We start from the raw sequence: 19,126 nt of genomic DNA on the forward strand, positions 1-19,126 counted from the left end.
CCGCCGCGCTGCCCCGAGGGGGTCTCCGCCGCGCCCCCGGGCTGCGGCTCGCTGCGTTGCCGGTGTGGCTGCCTCCACGCGGAGGAGGAGGAGGAGGCAGTGGCGGAGGAAGGCGGGCGAGCCGTGCGGGGATCGGGTTACAGCAGGGAGCCATGGAGGAGCGGCGGCGGCGGCGGCGGGGCCCGTCCGCGGGGCGGCCGGAGAGCCGCGTGCACCCCCCCACCCCCCCAGCCCGGAGCCTCGCGTGGCTGCCGGGCCCCGCCGCGGCTGCGGAGCGGCCCCGGCCGGGCAGGAGGGGGGGAGGAGAGGAGGGGGGGCGGCGGCGGGGCGGGCGGGCAGGTGCCCTCCTCCCGCGGCACGCCGCCCGCCCACGGGGCTGCCACGCCGCGCGGGGGTGGGCGCCGCGGCGGAGGCAGCCCGCGAGGTCCCCGCGGCGGCCGCCGGGGGCACCGCGCCGCCGCGCTGCCCTGCGCCACCCGCCGCCCGCATGGCTCCCGCCGGGCGGCCGCCGGCCGCGGCCCCCCGCCGCCGGCCGCGGTGGCCCTAGGGGCGTCGGGGCCCGGCGCTGCCCCGCGGAGGGGAGGCGGAGGCGGCGGCGGGGCGGAGGCGGAGGCGGAGGCGAAGGGGCGGCGGAGCGGCGGCGGCGCGGGAGCCGGCGGCGGCGGCGGCGGCGGGGTGGCGGCGGCGATGGACGAGTCGTCGCTGCTGGACTTGCTGGAGTGCTCCGTGTGCCTGGAGCGGCTGGACACCACGGCCAAGGTGCTGCCCTGCCAGCACACCTTCTGCCGCCGCTGCCTGGAGAGCATCGTCAGCTCCCGCCACGAGCTGCGCTGCCCCGAGTGCCGCATCCTGGTGGGCTGCGGCGTGGACGAGCTGCCCGCCAACATCCTCCTCGTCCGGCTGCTGGACGGCATCCGCCAGCGGCCCCGCGCCGCCGGGGGCGCCAGCGGCAGCCCCAGCGCCGCCGCCGCCGCCGCGGCCCCCGCGTACCCCCAGCCCGCCGCGGCCCCCAGCGCCGTCGCCGCCGCCGCCGCCTCGGCCGCCGCCAGCCTGCGGGAACTGGCGGCCGCGGGCCGCAGCGCCCTGCTGGGAAAGGTGGGTGCCGCGCCCGGGGTGGGCGCTGCGCGGGGTGCCGCGCACGGGGCGGCCCCCGCGCGTGGGAGCCGCCGCCGCCGCGGTGGCCCCGGTGGCTGCGCGCGTGGGAGCGGCGCGTCCCGTCGGAGCGGCGCTGAGGCCGCCGCAAGTTGGGGCAGAGATGGATGCGGCTGCCCAGAGCGAGGGAGTGCGAAAGTGCCTGGGAGGCGCTTTGGGGCGCCCCTGGGCAGGGTTTTTGTCAGGTGCGGCCCGGAGGTGGCTCCCGCTGGCAGTTCGGGAGCGCGGTGGGTGCCGGAGCCCTGCGCCTTTCATGTCACCCGGTGGGGTGGCCTCGGCTTTTGACGAGCTGAGCGTGCGGTTGTCACGCAGAGTGACAGGCAGGACAGGGAGGTTTCTGAGGCTTAAGCTTCCCCTTCCCGAGGGAATGTGATTTCATTTTTATGTATAAGGTATGTGATTTATTGAAGCAGAGTACTGCAGCATATGCATTTATTTTTGTTTTTAAGCGGCAGTCAAATGCCTGATCTTGCTCCCTTTAAAATCAATGGCGAGGGCTTTATTGACTCGTTGGGGAGCAAGATCAATTCCTCCCGGTGTTCTGTTTTATATAATTTAATAACGTAAAATTTACTGTAGAACCTCTTTAAGGAGGCTTTGGAATGGAGACCCTCTGAAGACTGAACTTTATCTCTCATGTCGCAGATATAGAAGATACGTTTAATTATCTTGATCTTTCGTGAAGTCTGCTTGAGCTGTAGTATAGTGTACGGGCTTTTGGTTTGGAAAGGTCAATGCTGAGATTTCTAGCAAAGTTGTATCACTATAGTAGATGTTTCAATTAGTTCATTTCCTTTTTTTTTTTTTTTGTTGAGAAAAATGAATGGACCCGTACAGGCGTTTTGAAGTTTTGCCTACAGGAAATGATGGCAAATACCATACATTGTTCCATAAAATTCAATTCTGGAGTCTGAAGTGAAATATGCTTGGTAATATTTCTGGAAGGATAGGTCCTTTTTTTACCTAGCTGTAGACCACATTGATATTCAGGTATTCAGTAAGGATTTTCGGAGTTTAAAGATGACAAAAGGCAATGGGCGACTAACGCTCTGCTTTTTTGCTTGTTTGTTTTAGAGACTTTCATTTCAGCTAAACTTTGGCTTGCTGCTTCATCATAGCTGGCAACTCTTCTGTCATCGGAGTTTAGCGTTACAGAAAGGGAAGTTTGCATTCATTATGTTGTTTGAAGTGTAATGTCCTCATGGTCTAGTTTGATATCCCTTATGGGGGGAGTAGGGTCTGCATGGAAGACTTATTACACCTGCAGGATCCTTGTTACGCAGGCGGCGTCTTGCACCCAAAGCAAGCTTTTCTAAACATCCAGCAAGAAGACAGTCTCTGGTTTTCATACGTTTAAATCCTAGTTAAGGTAGGATGTTAGAGGGGAGTGTGCATATGAGGAAATGATGGGGAAACTAGACTGGGGGTAGTTTTATGTACTAATGCATATTTTCAGAGAAGTGGAATTTGAATTGTTTTGCATTAATTTGGAAGATTTTTTAAAAAGGCACTTCCCTAACCATTATTGCAGGACACTGTATGGTAAATAAAACCACATAATGTTCTGTTGTTTTTCTGACTTTGGTTGACCAGCGCTTCAGGGAGCTTCCTCAGTTCTGTTGTGTCAGTCAGTGGGGGTTGTTAGCCATCTGAATTGGACAGAAGGTAAAGTTACAGGTGACCTTAGAGTCACATCTTGGCTGCTACGGTTAACAGTTACCGTTTTTCCACCTTTCTGGGGCTGATGAGTGGTTCTGGGGCAGCGGGTCTGCTGGGGCAGAGAGGGTCCATGAAACTGTTTGTTTAGCCTTTTGACTGACCTCACAATTTCATGGTGGAAATCAATGTGGTGTGCTTGATCCTTACAAGGTTCGTTACAGTGAAAGAAAGTCTGAACTAATCTGCTTTTAAAAAAACAGCAGGGGACAATAATCCTCCTTGGAGCTGCTGATACAGCTGATTGCTGAGCTATCCTGAAAACGGAGCACAGCATTTCTGTCTATACTAAACAATAGATGGTACAAACCTGCTTAGAATTAGGCATTTTTTGATGGTGATACTGGAGAGCAGGATCATATACCTTTCAATCTTATATTAGTCTTTGACAGCTTAGCTCCCATGGAGAGAGCTAAAATGATTCTTCGGATTTTTTTTTTTTTTTTTTTTACTTCAGAAATTGCTGTAGATTTGCTGCCTGGGGTTTAAATGCAGATTGCACTATTTTACTAATTAATACCTTTCATTTTAGGTAATGCAGTATATAAAATGCAACATACCATTATGGGTTTTTTGGTTGAGAAGGGAACTGCTAATAGGTGAAATTTAATGGCACAGAGCCAAGGTCAGGTCACTTCTATGAGCCTGCACTCTTGCACAGAAGATGCTCAGACTGGTATGTGAAAATCATACCAGAGATATGTTTCTATGAGAATTTTAATTAAGCCTAGAAGAAAAAGCAGAGCCAGCTTCCGTGTTGGTATTATGTCTGTGTTTTGCCATATATATCTTACACTTAGGGGAAGTCTGCTTTGCATAGCTGGTATTTTCTAAAAGCAGTGAACATTGTGTAATACTTTGGCAAAATTCCAGGGGTTTCATATTTTTTTATCTGATCTTGAGGAGTTATTTTCCAGCAGCTTTATACAGACTTAGTGACAGTCTATCCAGAGTGCTGAAACTGCGAGCGAAACAGACTTGGCATGAATTGGAAGTGGGGGGTTTGGGAGGTTGGCCAGGGCAGTTTTCCAGAAATATTTCAGAAGTAATGTAGGTACTGTAAGATACGGGGTGTACCTCTTCTGCATTATAGATCTGGAAATGTTGTTTACCTACTAATGTATACTTGAAAGAGATAGTCTGGATTCTACTTACGTGCAGCGATGCGTGACCTTTGATAAGCCAGTTTGTCTCTCAGTGCCTCTATTTCAGCCTGTAAAAAATGACGGCCTGTTTCTGAACTGTGTAAAGTGTTTTGGGATTTTCACATTAAAGATGCTATGCAAATGTGAAGTATTGTTGTAGACAATATAAAAGGGTTTGAAAGCTGAAAGAGCACACTAGAAGAACGAAGGCAAGGAAATTCAGAAACTGTTAGAATGGGCCACCCCAGGGGATAAAACAGGAGGCTAAGAGTGGTTTATAATGGTAGTTGCATTGCACACAAGGTTATAATTTATTGGCTCCTCTGTCTCCATTACCACTATAGAAGCGCCTGGGGAATTCAGGTTCTGTCAAAGTAAATGGCTCCCTTAGATTGTTGAGATATTATGGTAGATCTAGGTTCTTTACATTTTTTTTTTTTAACAATTATTAGAGTTTATCACTTAGGATTTTTTTTGGTAGTTCTCAAGATAGAATAGACAACTAAATGCATGCAAGTCTTTGGCAATTTCCTCGCAAACCAGTCATCTTCCACTCCAGGTGCAAGGCTTACTGCCTGCTTCCTTTAAATGCAAACTGAGAATAACATTTGCATAAAAAAGAAACAACCTATAAAAACAAAACATGTCTTGCAGTTTTCCCTGAAGAGAGAGCACGACTGAAGTGACAGATATGCATGCAGTGCATTACCAGAAGGTGGTATAGGTATCAGCAGAGATGGGCACATAAGGAAAACGATGTGTCAGCGTGCATGAGTAAAGTGAGTGATGGGCTGTGTTCCCTTGTGCTTCACTGGGTGCTTCTTCCATGGATGAGATGTGCAGAGCCTATTTCGCTGCCCAAGAGAAAGGCCACTACCCTCAGTTTCATAGAAATTTTGCAAGCAGAGGGAATAGCCTTAATTTGGTTGGTCTTTTCAGTTGCTCTGTTTGTAGAAATTCTCTGCAAGAGACATTGAATCATTACTTCTTATGAGAGCCCTGTCTCATCCTACATTATCTGTATGTTTTTGAGGTGGAGTAGAAGTTGCAGTAATTTTCCACTGCTATGTTTCCTTGTTGAATAGATGTTTTACAATGTGAAGATCACACACTGGGTTTTACAAGAGGAAGTGAATGAAGTCCTGCATTTTTATGCATTTATATCCATTGCAAGGATCGGTGGATTGAGTGGGACATAAGACTTTGTCTTGGGCAGAATCTTGAATTTGGCTTTTTAATTGCCAGATTTGCAAAGATGGGAGTGTTGTTCTCAGCAGCGCACAGTATGCATAGGCAATAGACCTAAGTTAATTTGGTTTTCTCTCTCTGATTTATTTTCTTCTGGTACGGTAGTTTTGCTGGCCAATCTTTGAAGTTTGTTATAATGTCCTCTAGATAGGACTCATATTCCGTGTATGTAAGCCTTTGATCTTGAAGGCTTTTGACAGTCTTGCAGAGAGCTAAAATATGTGTTTCAATTTATGAGGTTAAGCAGCATACTAAAGGGTACTGTAAAAAATATAATGAAGAGTATTTCAACAACAAATTAACAATTTCAACAAATTAACAAATTCAACAATTAAAGCTGTGATCACAGAAGTGAGTGTGCACTGGAGAAAGGGAAGGCTGAGGAGGTGAATCAGATACATTCATAATTTACTGAGCACTTATATATTTTAGAAATATCATTTTCAGGTGTCATCCTTATGCCTATTATGTTTTACAAAAATGGAGGAATCATTTTACCTGACTTCTGGATATTGCTGTTGTTAACTCTTACTTACAAGCTAGGAAAATGTGTGATGGACTGGATGCGACCGAAGGGTAACAGTGCTGACAGTGGAATTTACTTTGGATTGGGATGGCCAGCGGTGGCTCAGTCACATCTGGAAGAGATGGGGCTGTGGAGGGGACTTGGGGCCACTAGCCTGAGACCATCCATATTAATTTGTACAAGTGCGGCATAACTTTGCATTACTCCTTTTGCAGTTAAATGCAAATGCTAAATTTAATCCCTGCACAGCATCCCTCTGAATGGCTGACGATGAACTATGGTAGTAGATCGCACGGGACAGTGTTCAGTAACTGATTCCTCAAAGACAAACTGTATGGACTTGTAAGGAAGTTAGCCCTGATATCCAGATTTTAATTCTAGTGATTTTTTTCCCAGCTTTCCTAAATTCTGCTCTTTGCTGTTCTCCCTTTGGGGAGTCCTGAAGGCCTAAGTCTGGGCCATAGGAAATGAAGCGGTCCTGTGCTGTCTGCTGTCGCTGACCTCAAGTGAGCCGTGTGAACTTTCTCAGCTTCAGATTCCCTTGCCGAAAACTTGAAATAGTAGCACTCACCTACCCTAATGCGCTTTGTGATTTTCAGATGGAAGGTGCTGTAGAAAGGCAGAGTTATTACTAAAGAGGCTGAGATTTAAGGAGATTACAAAGCACTGATTGTATACACTGGAGCTATTACAGTTATTTTCTGCTGTTGAGGAGGGTTTGGCAGAGATGCTTTGCTTTGTGGGCGCCATCAGTGCCATGCACAGATACAGCAGTGAGCCCCGGCTATATGCCGTAACGGTGGACAGTATTCCTTGTTTCTAATCTTATCAGTTCATGTTCAGGTATACTCCTGTTGTTGGCCTCATGCCCAACGGGTCAAACTGGATAGCACTGCTGGTTGTTAATGCGATTGTGTCTGTACTCGCAGGTCAGGGTGAGGCTGTCTGTGTGCAATATGATCCTTTCTAGACCAAGCGATATCAGTTTGGTCAATAAGCTTCCATGTAAAGTACTACAGCAATGTTATGTTTGAGGAGTATTATATACTCTAGGAAGGTCTTTTCTTGCCATTTAGAGTTATTTTAATTTGCTGTCTCATAGATTTATGTTAAAAATCCAATTAATATTTCAGCTTGAAAAGCGTGTCTGGTTGCTTCTCAAGTTTTACACAGTCGTACTTAGAATTTCCTCACTAATATCACTGTTTTCTTCAACATTTCAAGCTTTCTCTGTAAAGAAGCACTGCCTAAATTCCAGAAAAAAGCCCAATTACCTCTTGCACTTCAGTAACCTACCTTTAAAATCGGTAACTGTGGGAAATCACTTTCTTCTGAAACATAGATGAATCTTCCTTAGAAGCCTTTCCTTAAGCTGTAAAAGGCCCGTTATAAATAATAGTTCATTCTGATTAATATCTCTAAGCACTGTAGCATTGTGATTGCTGACCTGTGCTCCACCAAGTTCATTCAGTTTTCAGGGACTTGGTGACTTTTGTGAACCAAAACTGTCCAGTGTGCACATGGTTTGAGCTTTCCGGTGGTTGCTCATCACATATCGAGCTGAATTTTGGCTAGCCTTTTCCATGTGATCTTGTTAAAATCTGATATTTTACGACAGGTTTTCCCAGTCTGGGGCAAGCTGTCGTGGGAAGAACCCAAGATTAGGTCTAATAGGACATGAGAGTCCGGATGAAGATAAACTAGGGGATTTGAGAAAGCTGCGTGACCTTGGACTTGCCCCAGCTCCCACAGCAGCTGCGCGTCTGCAGCTGGGAAGAAAGCAGCAGTGAAAAGTAGTGCCAGCCGAGAGCTACCTAGTTATCCTCAGCCTTCGAACAAACCACACTGCTCCCAATTACCAAAGCCTCTTGCATACAGCAGGCTGTTACTTGGGCCGGGAACTCAGCAGCCTGACCATTACGCAGAAGAGAAAGTAAGTCAAAGAAAAAAAAGAATAAGGAGAATGGGAGGAAAAAAATCTCATACTAGTCCATAGTACAAGACGGGCCTGGGAACAGGTTCTCCCCGTTATACCCATCCCAGATCCTCTTTCTGCTGCCGATTCAGATTCCTCTGACAGCTTGAACTGTGCCTTTTCTTGACAGTTCAGGGTTGGGGGGGGGGGGCTGCTGATGTGCCGGTCTCACTTGCTTGGCTCCGTTACTGTGTTCCTCAGCAGTAACACTAAACTCATTACCTCCTCTTTGTGGGAAGTACTGCTTATACTGATGAAGAACCTTCAAATTTGTTTGAGTAGCTTTGTAAAAAAAGCCACAGTGTGTGCCTGATAATTTAATTTGATTTTCCTTGCATGCAATTTGATCCTTTTTATTCAGTTAAAAAGAACAAACATTAATTTGAAGATGTACATGAGACGTCTCTTAGTTCAGGGGAAGGACGGAAGGAATGAAGATTTCATTCAGTATCCAAAAAGAACTTTTGTTTTTAAAAGTGGGGAGAAAAATGTAAAATATCTGGAATTAAGCGCACTCTCTTTTTAGAATAATTCCGTCAACTCCACAGAATATACGGTGTGCTTCGCTGTTAGCTGAGATCCCATGTTAACTCGGGCGATGCACAACGTTTGGCGGCTTCACCACCGGGCTGGCTTTTCCTTTGCTTGCCCCATGGCTGTTTTTTCTCCTCCACGTGGTGCAGCCGGTGCAGTTGAACCGGCCGGGGGTACTAATCCAGATGGCAAAGGATCTGGGGGAAAAATACTCCCCCCAAATTGCTCACAGGGCTGGATTTTTACTCTGCTGCGCTCCGAGCTCAGCGTGCCGGAAAGTCGGATGTGCGACGCTGGGCTTGGTTGTCCACCCCTGCAGGCTAGCTGTGGGTTAACTGGTGTCGTGAAACGCAGTCAGCTGGTCTCCCGACCGGTTGCTGGCGCTTTCAAAGTATGGGTTGGCCCCTCCTAAAGTTTGGCTTCTCGTTCCGTCAGAGCGGTTTGGATTTTCAGCGCGATGGCTCTGTTTTTGTTTGGTTAGCTGAACGGCGAGGGTTCCTGGATGGAGAACGTGTGCCCTGGTGGAAACTGCAAAAGCGTTTCTGCAGTAGGTCTCTGTCTTGTCCTGTTTTGGAAACGAGAAAGCTTAGCGATCCTTTGCAGCGCTGGATTCCGGAAGACTGTGGGCTTCATTAATTAAAAAAAGGGAGATACGGGACTGTTTTCTTTTGCCATGGTAATAACATAACATAACCGGGATACTGCATGCTCATGGAGATGACAGGACAAAGGCGTAAAGCCAGTTCCTATTTCACGGCATTCAGTCGCATCTCATTTTGAAGATACCTTAATGATTTGTGTTAGTGACGATTTGTCCCTCTTGTTGGCTGTCGGCTGGAATGTGATTTATCAGACAAGTGAAATTAATGCTGTATATGGTTAGCGAGTGCCTGTGTACAAAATTGGTAATTATGGGAAGAGGCTGCTTCTTAGGCTATGATTAGAAAGTCTTTCCAGTAATACAGCAACAGGCACAAGACTATTCAGTAAGCTTAACATTAATTTTTTTCCCAGTTTTTTAAAAATCTGATCCAAACCAGTATGAATTTCCCCTTGCTAATTTTAAAGTGGCCTGCTTGCATGAGATAACAAATCCCAGTTGCAGTTTAAGGAAAAAAATATTTTAACAGAAGGCAGGCTAGATTGTTATCAAAATGTTAATGATCAGTTCTCCTGCAGTCTCAATTACTTTCAGAGGGGGGGCGAGAATAGACACATCTTCTGAATAATATTGATTTAAATATGTATTACTAGCTCATTAAGCTGTTAGAGTCTTTCCCTTTCTGGACAAAGGTTTATTAATTGCTGCAGTTGGTTTATCATTAAAGTGGGCTTAGGTGCAAGATGGAGAGGCGAGGGAAAGAGAGAGCTAAAATTTGGCCTGTGCAGTGGTGGGTGTGCTATGGATAAAGATACTACTATAGCCCTAACCAAAAAGAGAGGGACACTGCTGCTTGGTGTGCTGCATGTTGATTGCCTTCCATTTGACAGCCAAGAAAAGTCAGCCAAATACAAGCACTATCATATTTACTTTACTAAATTATAGTTTCTGTAAATATTAGCGAACATGTTTATTTGCAGATTATTTTCAGGCTAAGTCAAGTCGAAAACTCCTCTATGAGCTACTGTTAAAAGATATGATTTTTATGAATTTACTTTTTTATTTCTAATTTCATGTTGAGACTGCTTTTAATGGACTACCTTTTTATTGTGCCTGACTTCTTACATGTTTTGAAATGCTTATATTGCAACTTGTTCCAAGTTTACTATACTGTAATCCCTATAGTCAAATCAATGCATTTTCATTTCGGATGATAGTGGTGATTGAGTAATTATTTTAATGTATTAAAGATTTTTGGAAACAGAAGGATGATTTTGTTTTGCAAGCCTTTAGTTTACATTTACTTGGATGTAAATAATATATATTTTTTATATATATGTGTGTGTGTGTGTGTGTGTGTATCTCCCTGAATTTATAGTTGTTTGATAGAAAAACCTGTTTCATGCATGCCTGTTGTGTCCATATCCCACTCAAGAAATCATGCAGTATTCGCATGTGTGCACACGTGCCGCAGTCCCCCCTGGGCCTAGGTTGTGCCACCCGGCCCTGCAAATTCGGGTCCTAGGGTGGTGGAGGCTGGAAGGAGCTCGTCGTGCACGTGCCAGGGGAGGTTGCGGGGGGAGGTGGGTGCAGTTGCCCACAGGGCCCGTCTGCACTGAACGGGGACTGGGGACGTGGTCCTGGGCTCTCCTTGGCTGAGGGTGGTGGGGACGAGTGCTGGCCCCCTCCGCGGCCAGAGTAAAGCTGGGCCCTTTCCTCCTGCCGAGGTGATCCTGCCGTTTGGGAAGAGATATCGGCTTTCTGGGCAAGAGGAGGCTGGCGGTGTGACGGTGGCGAGCTGGTCCTTACCCCCCAGCCCACTTGTGAGTTTGCACTGAACAGCCAGCAAATGAGAAGCCGAAATAGTACAGGCTTTCCTTGCACGAGGATGAACAACAAAACGCAGAGCGGGCAGGAGTCGTGGGTAGCGAGGCTGCCTGGCGTACACTGATTTTGCATAGATGCAGCACTTACCGGCAGTGCAGCGCCGTGGGAAACTGAGGCATGGGAGTCAGCCGTGGGAGACGTCCTGTTCAGTCCAGAGCATCTGACATCTCAGCCCACAGTTTCCATGTGGCGAATCTCACTCGTTTGTGTGTTTCTTTCATTAAACAAATAATAAAAAAGCCCTTAGAGAATAGTCATAACGCGCCTCGTAACATACAGTAAAAATAATAGTTGATAACCATAAGGTGATTTTTTTTTTTTGCTTATTCCGTTCTGCTGCGTAGGTAATCATAGTGGTAGATCATAGTGGAAAACATCCTATAATTTATATTCACAGTCAAGCAGTCATGCAGCAATGTAAAATCAGAACCAATTATACCTTTTTAATATGTAAAAATCAGTACATTATTTTCTAAAATGAAAGTATAGTACCTTTGATCTATATTGCAGAAAGGGAAGTTTATTCTTTGCTAACTTGGGTTGTATCTGTCCACCTGATAAACACAGGACTTCCTTTTATATGCAGTCAGTCCAGCTTGTATCTGAGTGTATATTTACAGGGTGGGGCTAGCACCAGAGCCACTGCTATTAAAAATATTTTAGCATACTTTACATAAGGGGCTCTAATGGGTTCAGCATCTGTAATAATAGTCTTCAGTCACGGAGGGGTTATTTTATGCTTACTAACAAACAGAAACTTGACAGGGTGGGGTTGAATGGACATCTCCCACTCATCCCAAACCTTAAAAACGCAGAAGTAAGCTGTTAAAGGGAAGGTTTGTGTCTTCCTCCCTTTGTCCTGCCAGCAGCACGCTTAAAGAGATAGAGAGGTGCAAAGAGCCACAAGGTGTTTTCAGCTTCCAGTTTCTGTGCTTCTGATGGTTTTTTGGTACGGGTTTTGTACCGCCTCAGTCGTTGTTGCTGAGCAGTGTTTGTGCTGTATTCCATTTTTAAAAAGATACAAAGTGTTGCAGCAATTTTGCTGCCTTCCACAGTGCTCAGGGGTGAGAAGACGAACTCCTGCCGCCTCAGAGCAGAGCGAGCGGTGGGTTTGGGGCACGGGAGCACCGCAGCGCAGCCATCCTCCGCAGGGCTCGAGAGAGTTCGTGGTGCTCTGTAGTGAATCTGCCCTCCAGAATGGTTTGTCCTTCCTTGAAAAGCTGCTATAAATAGGTACCGCAGAAGCAAACTGCTGTGTTTATTAGTGATAACAGAAGTCCAGCTGCAGGGAATTTCCAGGGAAGGATCTTTGTCCTCGTCCGCTTCCTGGAGCGCTCCGTTGCCGGTCGATCGTCCCCTGCAGCGCGGGGACGGCTGCGGCAATGGGGTGGACACGTGGCAGTGGGGTGGGCATAGGGCACTGGGGTGGGCGCACGGCTCTGCTACCCGCCTTCGCTCACAAACAGGCCAGCCCCGGGGCTCCTGCAAGTGCGAGAGGTGGAGCCGTGGGCAGGAGTTGGTCATTGACTCAGTAACCTCCCGAATTAAAAAAAATTGAGTTTTTTAGAGCTTATGCTGCAGGGCCTGGCTTTCGCACTGCGCATCACCACTATTTTGTGTGTATGTGTGGTAGGTGTAGAGAGGGACCTAGAATATAGCCTCCTTCCATACGGATTATGAAATACTCTGTGAGTTGCCAGTAATATTAGTGATTAGGGATGCCGGGGCCCAAGCGCTTCTGGGAGAGGAGGGTGCTTGGTAGCGGGTAAGGACACGGTGACTGTACCAAGCTTAGTCATGCTGAAAAGCAGCACGCCGCGCAGCAGGAGCCTGGAAGTGATCATCTTGGAGGTTTAGTTTCTTGTGGGAGTGACAGCTTTATCTTAAAAATGTGAGGGGAGTGTTTATCAAGGATTCGCCCTGCTGGTATTGTAGATTGGAGTTCATCAGTGTAGTCAGTAATAAGACTAAGAAGCTTCAGACTGCACGAGTGGTGTTTGAACTCTGTTACTGGGTTGCCGTTCTCCTCTCTCGGGCTCCGGGAACCTGTGTCACAGCACCGACACGGCCATTTGCTATCAATAAGTCTCTTCCTCGTTGTTACAACTAAAATGAAGTCAGTGTGCTTGCACCCTGGCATACTTCTTCAAAATAAAATTTGCTAGATTCACCTTGCTTTGAGTGTTCTTCACCTGGCCTGTAACTTGCTTAGAAAGTAGAGGCAATGGCAGCTGTCTCCTGCCGGTAAGCACAGGTTGAGGGTTCAAGCGAAAGTGCCTCAGGGTGCAAACAGGTTGCAATAAAAGGGGAGGAGGAGGAGGAGGAAGGTTTCCAATGGGTGATTTTTTTCAGTAGTTCTTCACTTTTCCTCAAAGCAAGATTAAAAATCCCGATGGTTATCAGACTTTATAATATGTTTTGGTTTTTGCTATTTTAGTTAGATTTAAAAAAAAAAAAAGTTTAAATGCCCTCAGTGATATTACTCATCCATAGTGCTGGGTAACTTCTGTATGAGGATGCTGCCTGGCAAAGGGACCCTTTGCCTGATCCTTCGGAGTGGGGTGGAGCAGGGAGAAGTGGGGCAGTACCATAAACTCCTGGAGCCTAATTCCCCGAGTTACCTTGAACTTGATATGTTCTTTTATACTTGTACCAATTGGATGAAAAATGCCGCTGACAAGAAAATTATAGTTTGTTAACCACTTGCACAGGTAAAAATTATGCTGGAGGTTCTTCACTGTAGAAGGGCCGGGCTCATTTTAACTGTTTAACTTGGTCGCTTGAGAATGAATTCCACTCATTACAAAAACTGTGACGGAAGCATTTTTTTAATATCAACCCAGTTTTCTTGCATGTAGGAGAAGCATTTTTCATTTAATGTTCTACACAGCCTCTGAGGGAAACCTCTTGTTAGTACAGCATTGAGGTTAAAAGGGCTGAACTCACATTTAAAATGACAGATTATGGGAAACTGGATAGAACTGAGGTTCCTCAGCTACTCCGATACTTTCGATGACCATGTGCTTAATTTACAATCAACTCAAGACTTAGAAGGTTCCAAGTAGCAACGTCAGCTCCCTGAATCAATGATTCCTTTCCAAAGCTCCTGAAATAAATACAAGCCAAGCACACAGAAAAAAGACTGCGGTCAGCCTGGAATTGTCTTGTAAATGTGTAAACCCAGAATAATTGGTAACAAGCAGATAAGACTAGAGTGAATCTTAGTTGAGACAGTAAAGGTTACTTTTATTTTCTGAGGTTTTTTTTTTTGTTTTTCCTGAAGAGCTTCCTTGGCTGATGCAGCACAGTAAAAGATGCCTCTATAGCAGTATTTCACTTTATGAAGTTGTGTCAGCTGCAAACTCGGGAAGGTAATCATATTGGGAGATCTTGACCTTTGTAACGTCCAGTAGCCTGGTTGTTTAGTAGCTTTGAATGAACTTCAGATACACACCATTTTGTTTTTCATAGCTTCTTTCAGTAATTAACGAAGGAAAGTGAGTAATCCGTTACTTGGCAGTGCTGCTAGGCACGTGGGAAGAGAGCAAAATTCTCTCTCTGTAGTGGAGAGGATGAACTGATTCCTTCTTATTTCTGTCTGCTCTTCCTCTTCAGTCCTTGCAGCTCAAAGGGACTGCAGATTTCAAAGGTAAGGGTGAAAAAGCTGCGTTGTCAAAAGCTGTTCACAGGGGCGCGCTGGAGCCTTGGACGCCTCTTACTCTTTATGACTGGGACTCAGATTTTGTGGGAGGTGTGAGAAATTGCTACCACAGTGAGTGGCAGCACGGCAGTACCTCAGCAAACCGATTTTTAAGAGTGCTGCTGGAAGAGAAGAGTCTCCTTCCTGGGAAGAGAAACTCGAGTTAGGGGATTTGAATAGTTTTGCTTCGTTGACCTGGTACAAATATTATTCAGGATAACGCTTTGTGCTGATGGAACCGCTGCCTTACTTCACTTCAGCTCTGCCAGGTGTCACTGGTTTTCTGCTCTGCTTGCCACGAGTAGATTTGCCTTTTCCCTTTTATTTCATGAATGTACCTTCTTTGCGCACACGCATGACCTGAAGAAACACGAGGAAATAATTGCCCTCCAGTAAGGATCTCGCCCAGAGGCTGCGTCCCTGCTGAGCCTTTTGCCAGCTCTCCCCCTGGGAGTGGGGGGACTCGTTATGTATTCGTACGTAAAAATATGTTACGTTTTCATTTCGTCCGCATAGGGGACGTGACAGCTCAGGAAAGCCCCCGCGGCCCGTCCCACCTGCTCTGCGCCCCTCGGCCCTGTTGCCTGTTGCCCTTCTGCCCCATCACTGTCGCCCCGGACCCTGTTCCCGTGGGGCAGCCGCCGCCCCTGGTGCAAAGCCATTTCTGAGCTCCCCGAGGTGCTTTTCCCTCACCTTGTAAGATGGACCCGAGAAGAGGAACAGCAAATATGACTTAGCAGACATCGCTATAGACAATGAAAAGTAAATATTTTAAAATGCGTGTTTATGTCTTTTAGAGAGTTACAACAGTTCAGGTTTGTGCTGCTGATTTCTCAACCATCTTGCAGCGGTGAAGATGTTATCAGGAAAACTGCATTTTTGTGTTGAAGGATTTCTTTAGGTATAATATTTCCAAACTGAATATAGAATCGAATAAACACAGAATCGTTCTCTTCTCTTTATTTCATTGCAGCTTTGCTGTAGGATTTCTTTTGTTTTGCAGAAGGGTTTAGAGTGGAAAGATTATTTGACATCCAAAACAAGTTCAGTCGCACAGTTATATGGATGGATTGTTTAAATTGCCCAACAGGGATATTCTATTACTGAACAGTAATAATAAAATGTTATAGTTCTCAGTTCTTTAATAAATAGAGATATCTTTATTTAATGTTTCTTACCTCCACAGATCGCTTTTGTAAAAGTAGCAAATATCTGTGCTCCCTTTTTAAATGAGAAATGGAAGCACAGAGGGTCTCGAGTCAAAGCGACCCGGTGCCAGCTTCAAGGACTGTGCTGTTGTGGCGTCTGATATGCTCAAGCTCTTGTCATCCTCCTTATGTTTGGGAGGATCATAACAGACATATTTAACAGCAGATTTTGTTCTAGTTAAAGCTCTGTGATGAGTTTCACCTACTTTACTGTGCAGCAGAGCTCCATTTGGCCTATATCCAGGTTTAGTTAGTTTAGTTACTGAAATTCTGTTTCCGTATTCAATTTCCTAATATTAAATTGCTGTAACATTAACTGGAAAACTACTATAATATACCCTGTTTTTTTCTTCTCTCTGTACATTCTGGGTTTTTTGTTTGCTTGTTTGCATGTGTTTATTTCTTCTTTGCTTATTTTCTCTTTTATTGCATCTGTGAAGCTTTTGCTCTCAATTTTCATGCCATTTGACGTACGAGAGAAGCCAAATAAAATATTTCACATTTCTGTTTCAAGTTAAGAACCAGTTTTAATGCTGAACAATAACTGTATTACAAGGAAGCCTGATGTGCCCTCAAGGCCATTACAATATGTTGAAAAAAAGGTAATTTAATGGAAACAGCGGAGTATTTGAAAGTTCACTGCATGAAAATTGGATTTTTGCCTTTTATTATTTACATTGCACCTTATTCATATTTAAGGCCACAGGGATTATCAGCCTTCTTAATGGCCTTATTTAATAAAGACTTTGCATTTCACAGCATATGATCTAGTGTGGACTTCAATCTGTTATCAGGATTTCAATTAACTAGCTTTGGCTTCAGTTGCCCTATAAATCCTATAAATTTATCTAAATAATTAATTTGCTTTCCATGGATGGTAGCGGCTACTTTTAAATACAGCTGCTATGTGCTTAGCTGCTAAATGATACAACTGTGCTTATAACTTGCTTTATTTATCATTATTTTTTAAAGATAGGAAATATGGCTATTAATGTGACTGGCTAGACAAGGAGCACTCTCCCCAGGTATGAGACCTCATAGTGGCACTTACAGCTCTGACTGAGGACCAGACCATTGTGGGGATGCAAGGGCACCTTCAATTTTGGGAGGAAAGGACAGGGACAAGTGGGTGTCACGGATCAACATATCCCGTAACTGGACTGAAGATTTCTGCATCCTTTGATTGTGGTTGTATATATTGTGAACCAAGGACTGGACAATTTATATCTGAGTGGAGGAGTGGTTAAAATCCTGTTGCTATTAAATTTGGGCCTTCCCTTCACCTACACAGGATCAGGCATCAGTGGCAACTTTGATGTCAAGCCTGTGCTCAGCTTCTCTTTTGCAGTGACGTTTACATCTTTTGCTAAGTATGAATATCACACTTTTGGGCATTGACAGAACTTTGCATGCAATTTTAAGTGAGCCTGACAAAGAGTTAGGCTGTAAGAGATGTGCCAGAAAAATACAGGGATGGGGCCTACAGTTTGCTGTAATTCCACGTGTGACTTCCCCTCTCGCATACACCCCGACTGTTAATGCTCTGAAGTAAAGAACCAAGCATGCCCCCAGCTTTTAGTGGGGCTAAAAAGCAAATAATGCAATGATGCTAATTAAGCGAGAATCATGCAGTATGTCCACTGAGCCAGTCCAGGTTCCCCCGTAAAAATGCCTGCCCTAAAACAGAAGAAAAATCAGTGCCTAAGTGCCTCTCTGAAAGCAGGTTTCTAACCCGGATTGCAGCGGCAACGGTGGCACCTCAGCGCTGGGCTGTCGCCTGCCAAAAGCATCCGTCCAGCTTAACGGGGCTGTTACTACACTGAGCTGCAAGCCGGCAGTGCCTGCCCCCGCACTCTGCAAAATAATATAGTCAGTGATTCACCTACGAGAAGCAGAACAAAATAAAACTTGGCAGCTGTGAAAAAGCGCTGTTGATCTGAGAGTCCCAGCCTTTTCCAAGTTATTCCTGCTGGCTCGCATCCTGAGGAGGGAAGTTTTGAGATCTTCAGGGACCCACAGAGATCAGAACACGAGTCAGTTTTAAAACTGTTGGAATATTTAAGGCTTTAAAAATATTTTTCACCTATCAGTGTGTGATTAACTGAGCGTACGAACTCAAAGAGAAAAATAGTATTTATTAAGCATAGCTCACTTAGTCATTTTGGCACTTGATATGCAAAGTTTATGCATTTTTCCCAGGAGTTACATTAATAATTTCAGCATGGTAACTTTAACTTTTAAAAGGGCTTTTCTTTGTTTAGGCAGGTTTATCTGTGCATGTGTACAAGTAGAACATGAATTAAGTTTCTCTTTTCCATTGTTTCAATGTACCTTTTCACCCTTAAGACAAAAAGAACAGTTATATTTATGGGACTCAGAGGGTTAGTACAGTGTGAAAATGAGCACATGCAACGTTGTCTTCCTGACAGATCCATTATGTCGACGAAGGACAAATGTGAAGCACAGCCTCAGTTTTCTTTTCTTGCTGAACAGAGGTTTGTTCTATGTTGTTACAGGGAGGCACTCCACATGTGGAGAAGATGGAAAATGTGGAAGTCATGATACTGCCTCTATCAACCGTAATACTGCACATTTTGGTACTCCTCAAGGAGTTTTGAATTTTGTTTGTTGCCTTTCGAAAGGCTTCCATTAGCGGATACTCCTCTTTGATTTTACCATTTCTCCTGTGACCCTCGTGGAAAGCTGAAAGGGAAAATGCTACATTTGTCCATAGAGGGCCTGAGGACTTGAAGCATAGGCCTCCTTTTTGGTGCCTACTGCAGTAGATAAAACACGTGAGAGTTCTCCTGACGTTTGTCCAGTGTGGGAACTTGATGCTCTTAGATACGTCTACCCTGGGAAAGTAGGTTGTGTTTAGTAAATTCACAAAATATTATTAAACATTTGGTACATCTCATTTATGGAAGGTTGCATTCATTTCATTATGGAGTTTATTGGCAGTACTGGAGAGCTAATGAATAAAACTAAAAAAAAAAAGACAATATAAAAGAGTTTGCATTCAAGCTCCATGTGTTCCCTCTGGGTTCCTACAAATGCCCCTGAAAACTTGTTTCTGCAAATTTAGATGGAAAGGGAGAGAATTTTAAAATCAGTTTCTTTTGTTTAACATATGCTAGTGTTTATAACACAGTTATAGTCAAAATATAACTTTGATGTAAATCAGTACTTGTCCAGAGTAAACTCCACACATGAAGTATGCTGTCCTTCCCAGAATCCAGAAGACAGGACACCAAGGTAGTTTCTTTCTTTGAAACCTGTGATTAAGGATGCTGTAATTATTTCTTGGGAGATGTTGACTTATGCCTGCACTGTTTTGTCCGGTTGAAATCTTCTCGGGAAAGCGCCTGGAGGGAATAAAACCGTATCCTGCTGCTTTCTCAGATCTCCTTTTGTAGTGCTCGTAAAGGGGTTGT

At 45.3% G+C, this 19,126-nt stretch overlaps 1 protein-coding gene across 3 annotated transcripts in view; it reads left to right on the plus strand.

The window, feature by feature from the left end:
* Window positions 1-634: 634 nt before the first annotated feature.
* Window positions 635-19,126, plus strand: part of SH3RF3 (SH3 domain containing ring finger 3) — a 261,079-nt gene continuing 242,587 nt past the window's right edge. The window contains exon 1 of one of the 3 annotated variants that reach the window (XM_068925920.1): window positions 635-1,095. In XM_068925920.1, the coding sequence (XP_068782021.1) occupies window positions 688-1,095 (408 nt within the window). In that variant the 5' untranslated portion in view covers window positions 635-687. Of the gene's footprint in view, window positions 1,096-1,363; window positions 1,545-19,126 lie in introns of those variants that run through there. The other 2 variants (XM_068925927.1, XM_068925934.1) reach the window with 2 other exon arrangements.

Source organism: Struthio camelus, chromosome 1, assembly GCF_040807025.1.
Source record: "Struthio camelus isolate bStrCam1 chromosome 1, bStrCam1.hap1, whole genome shotgun sequence".
Taxonomy (NCBI): Eukaryota; Metazoa; Chordata; class Aves; order Struthioniformes; family Struthionidae; genus Struthio; species Struthio camelus.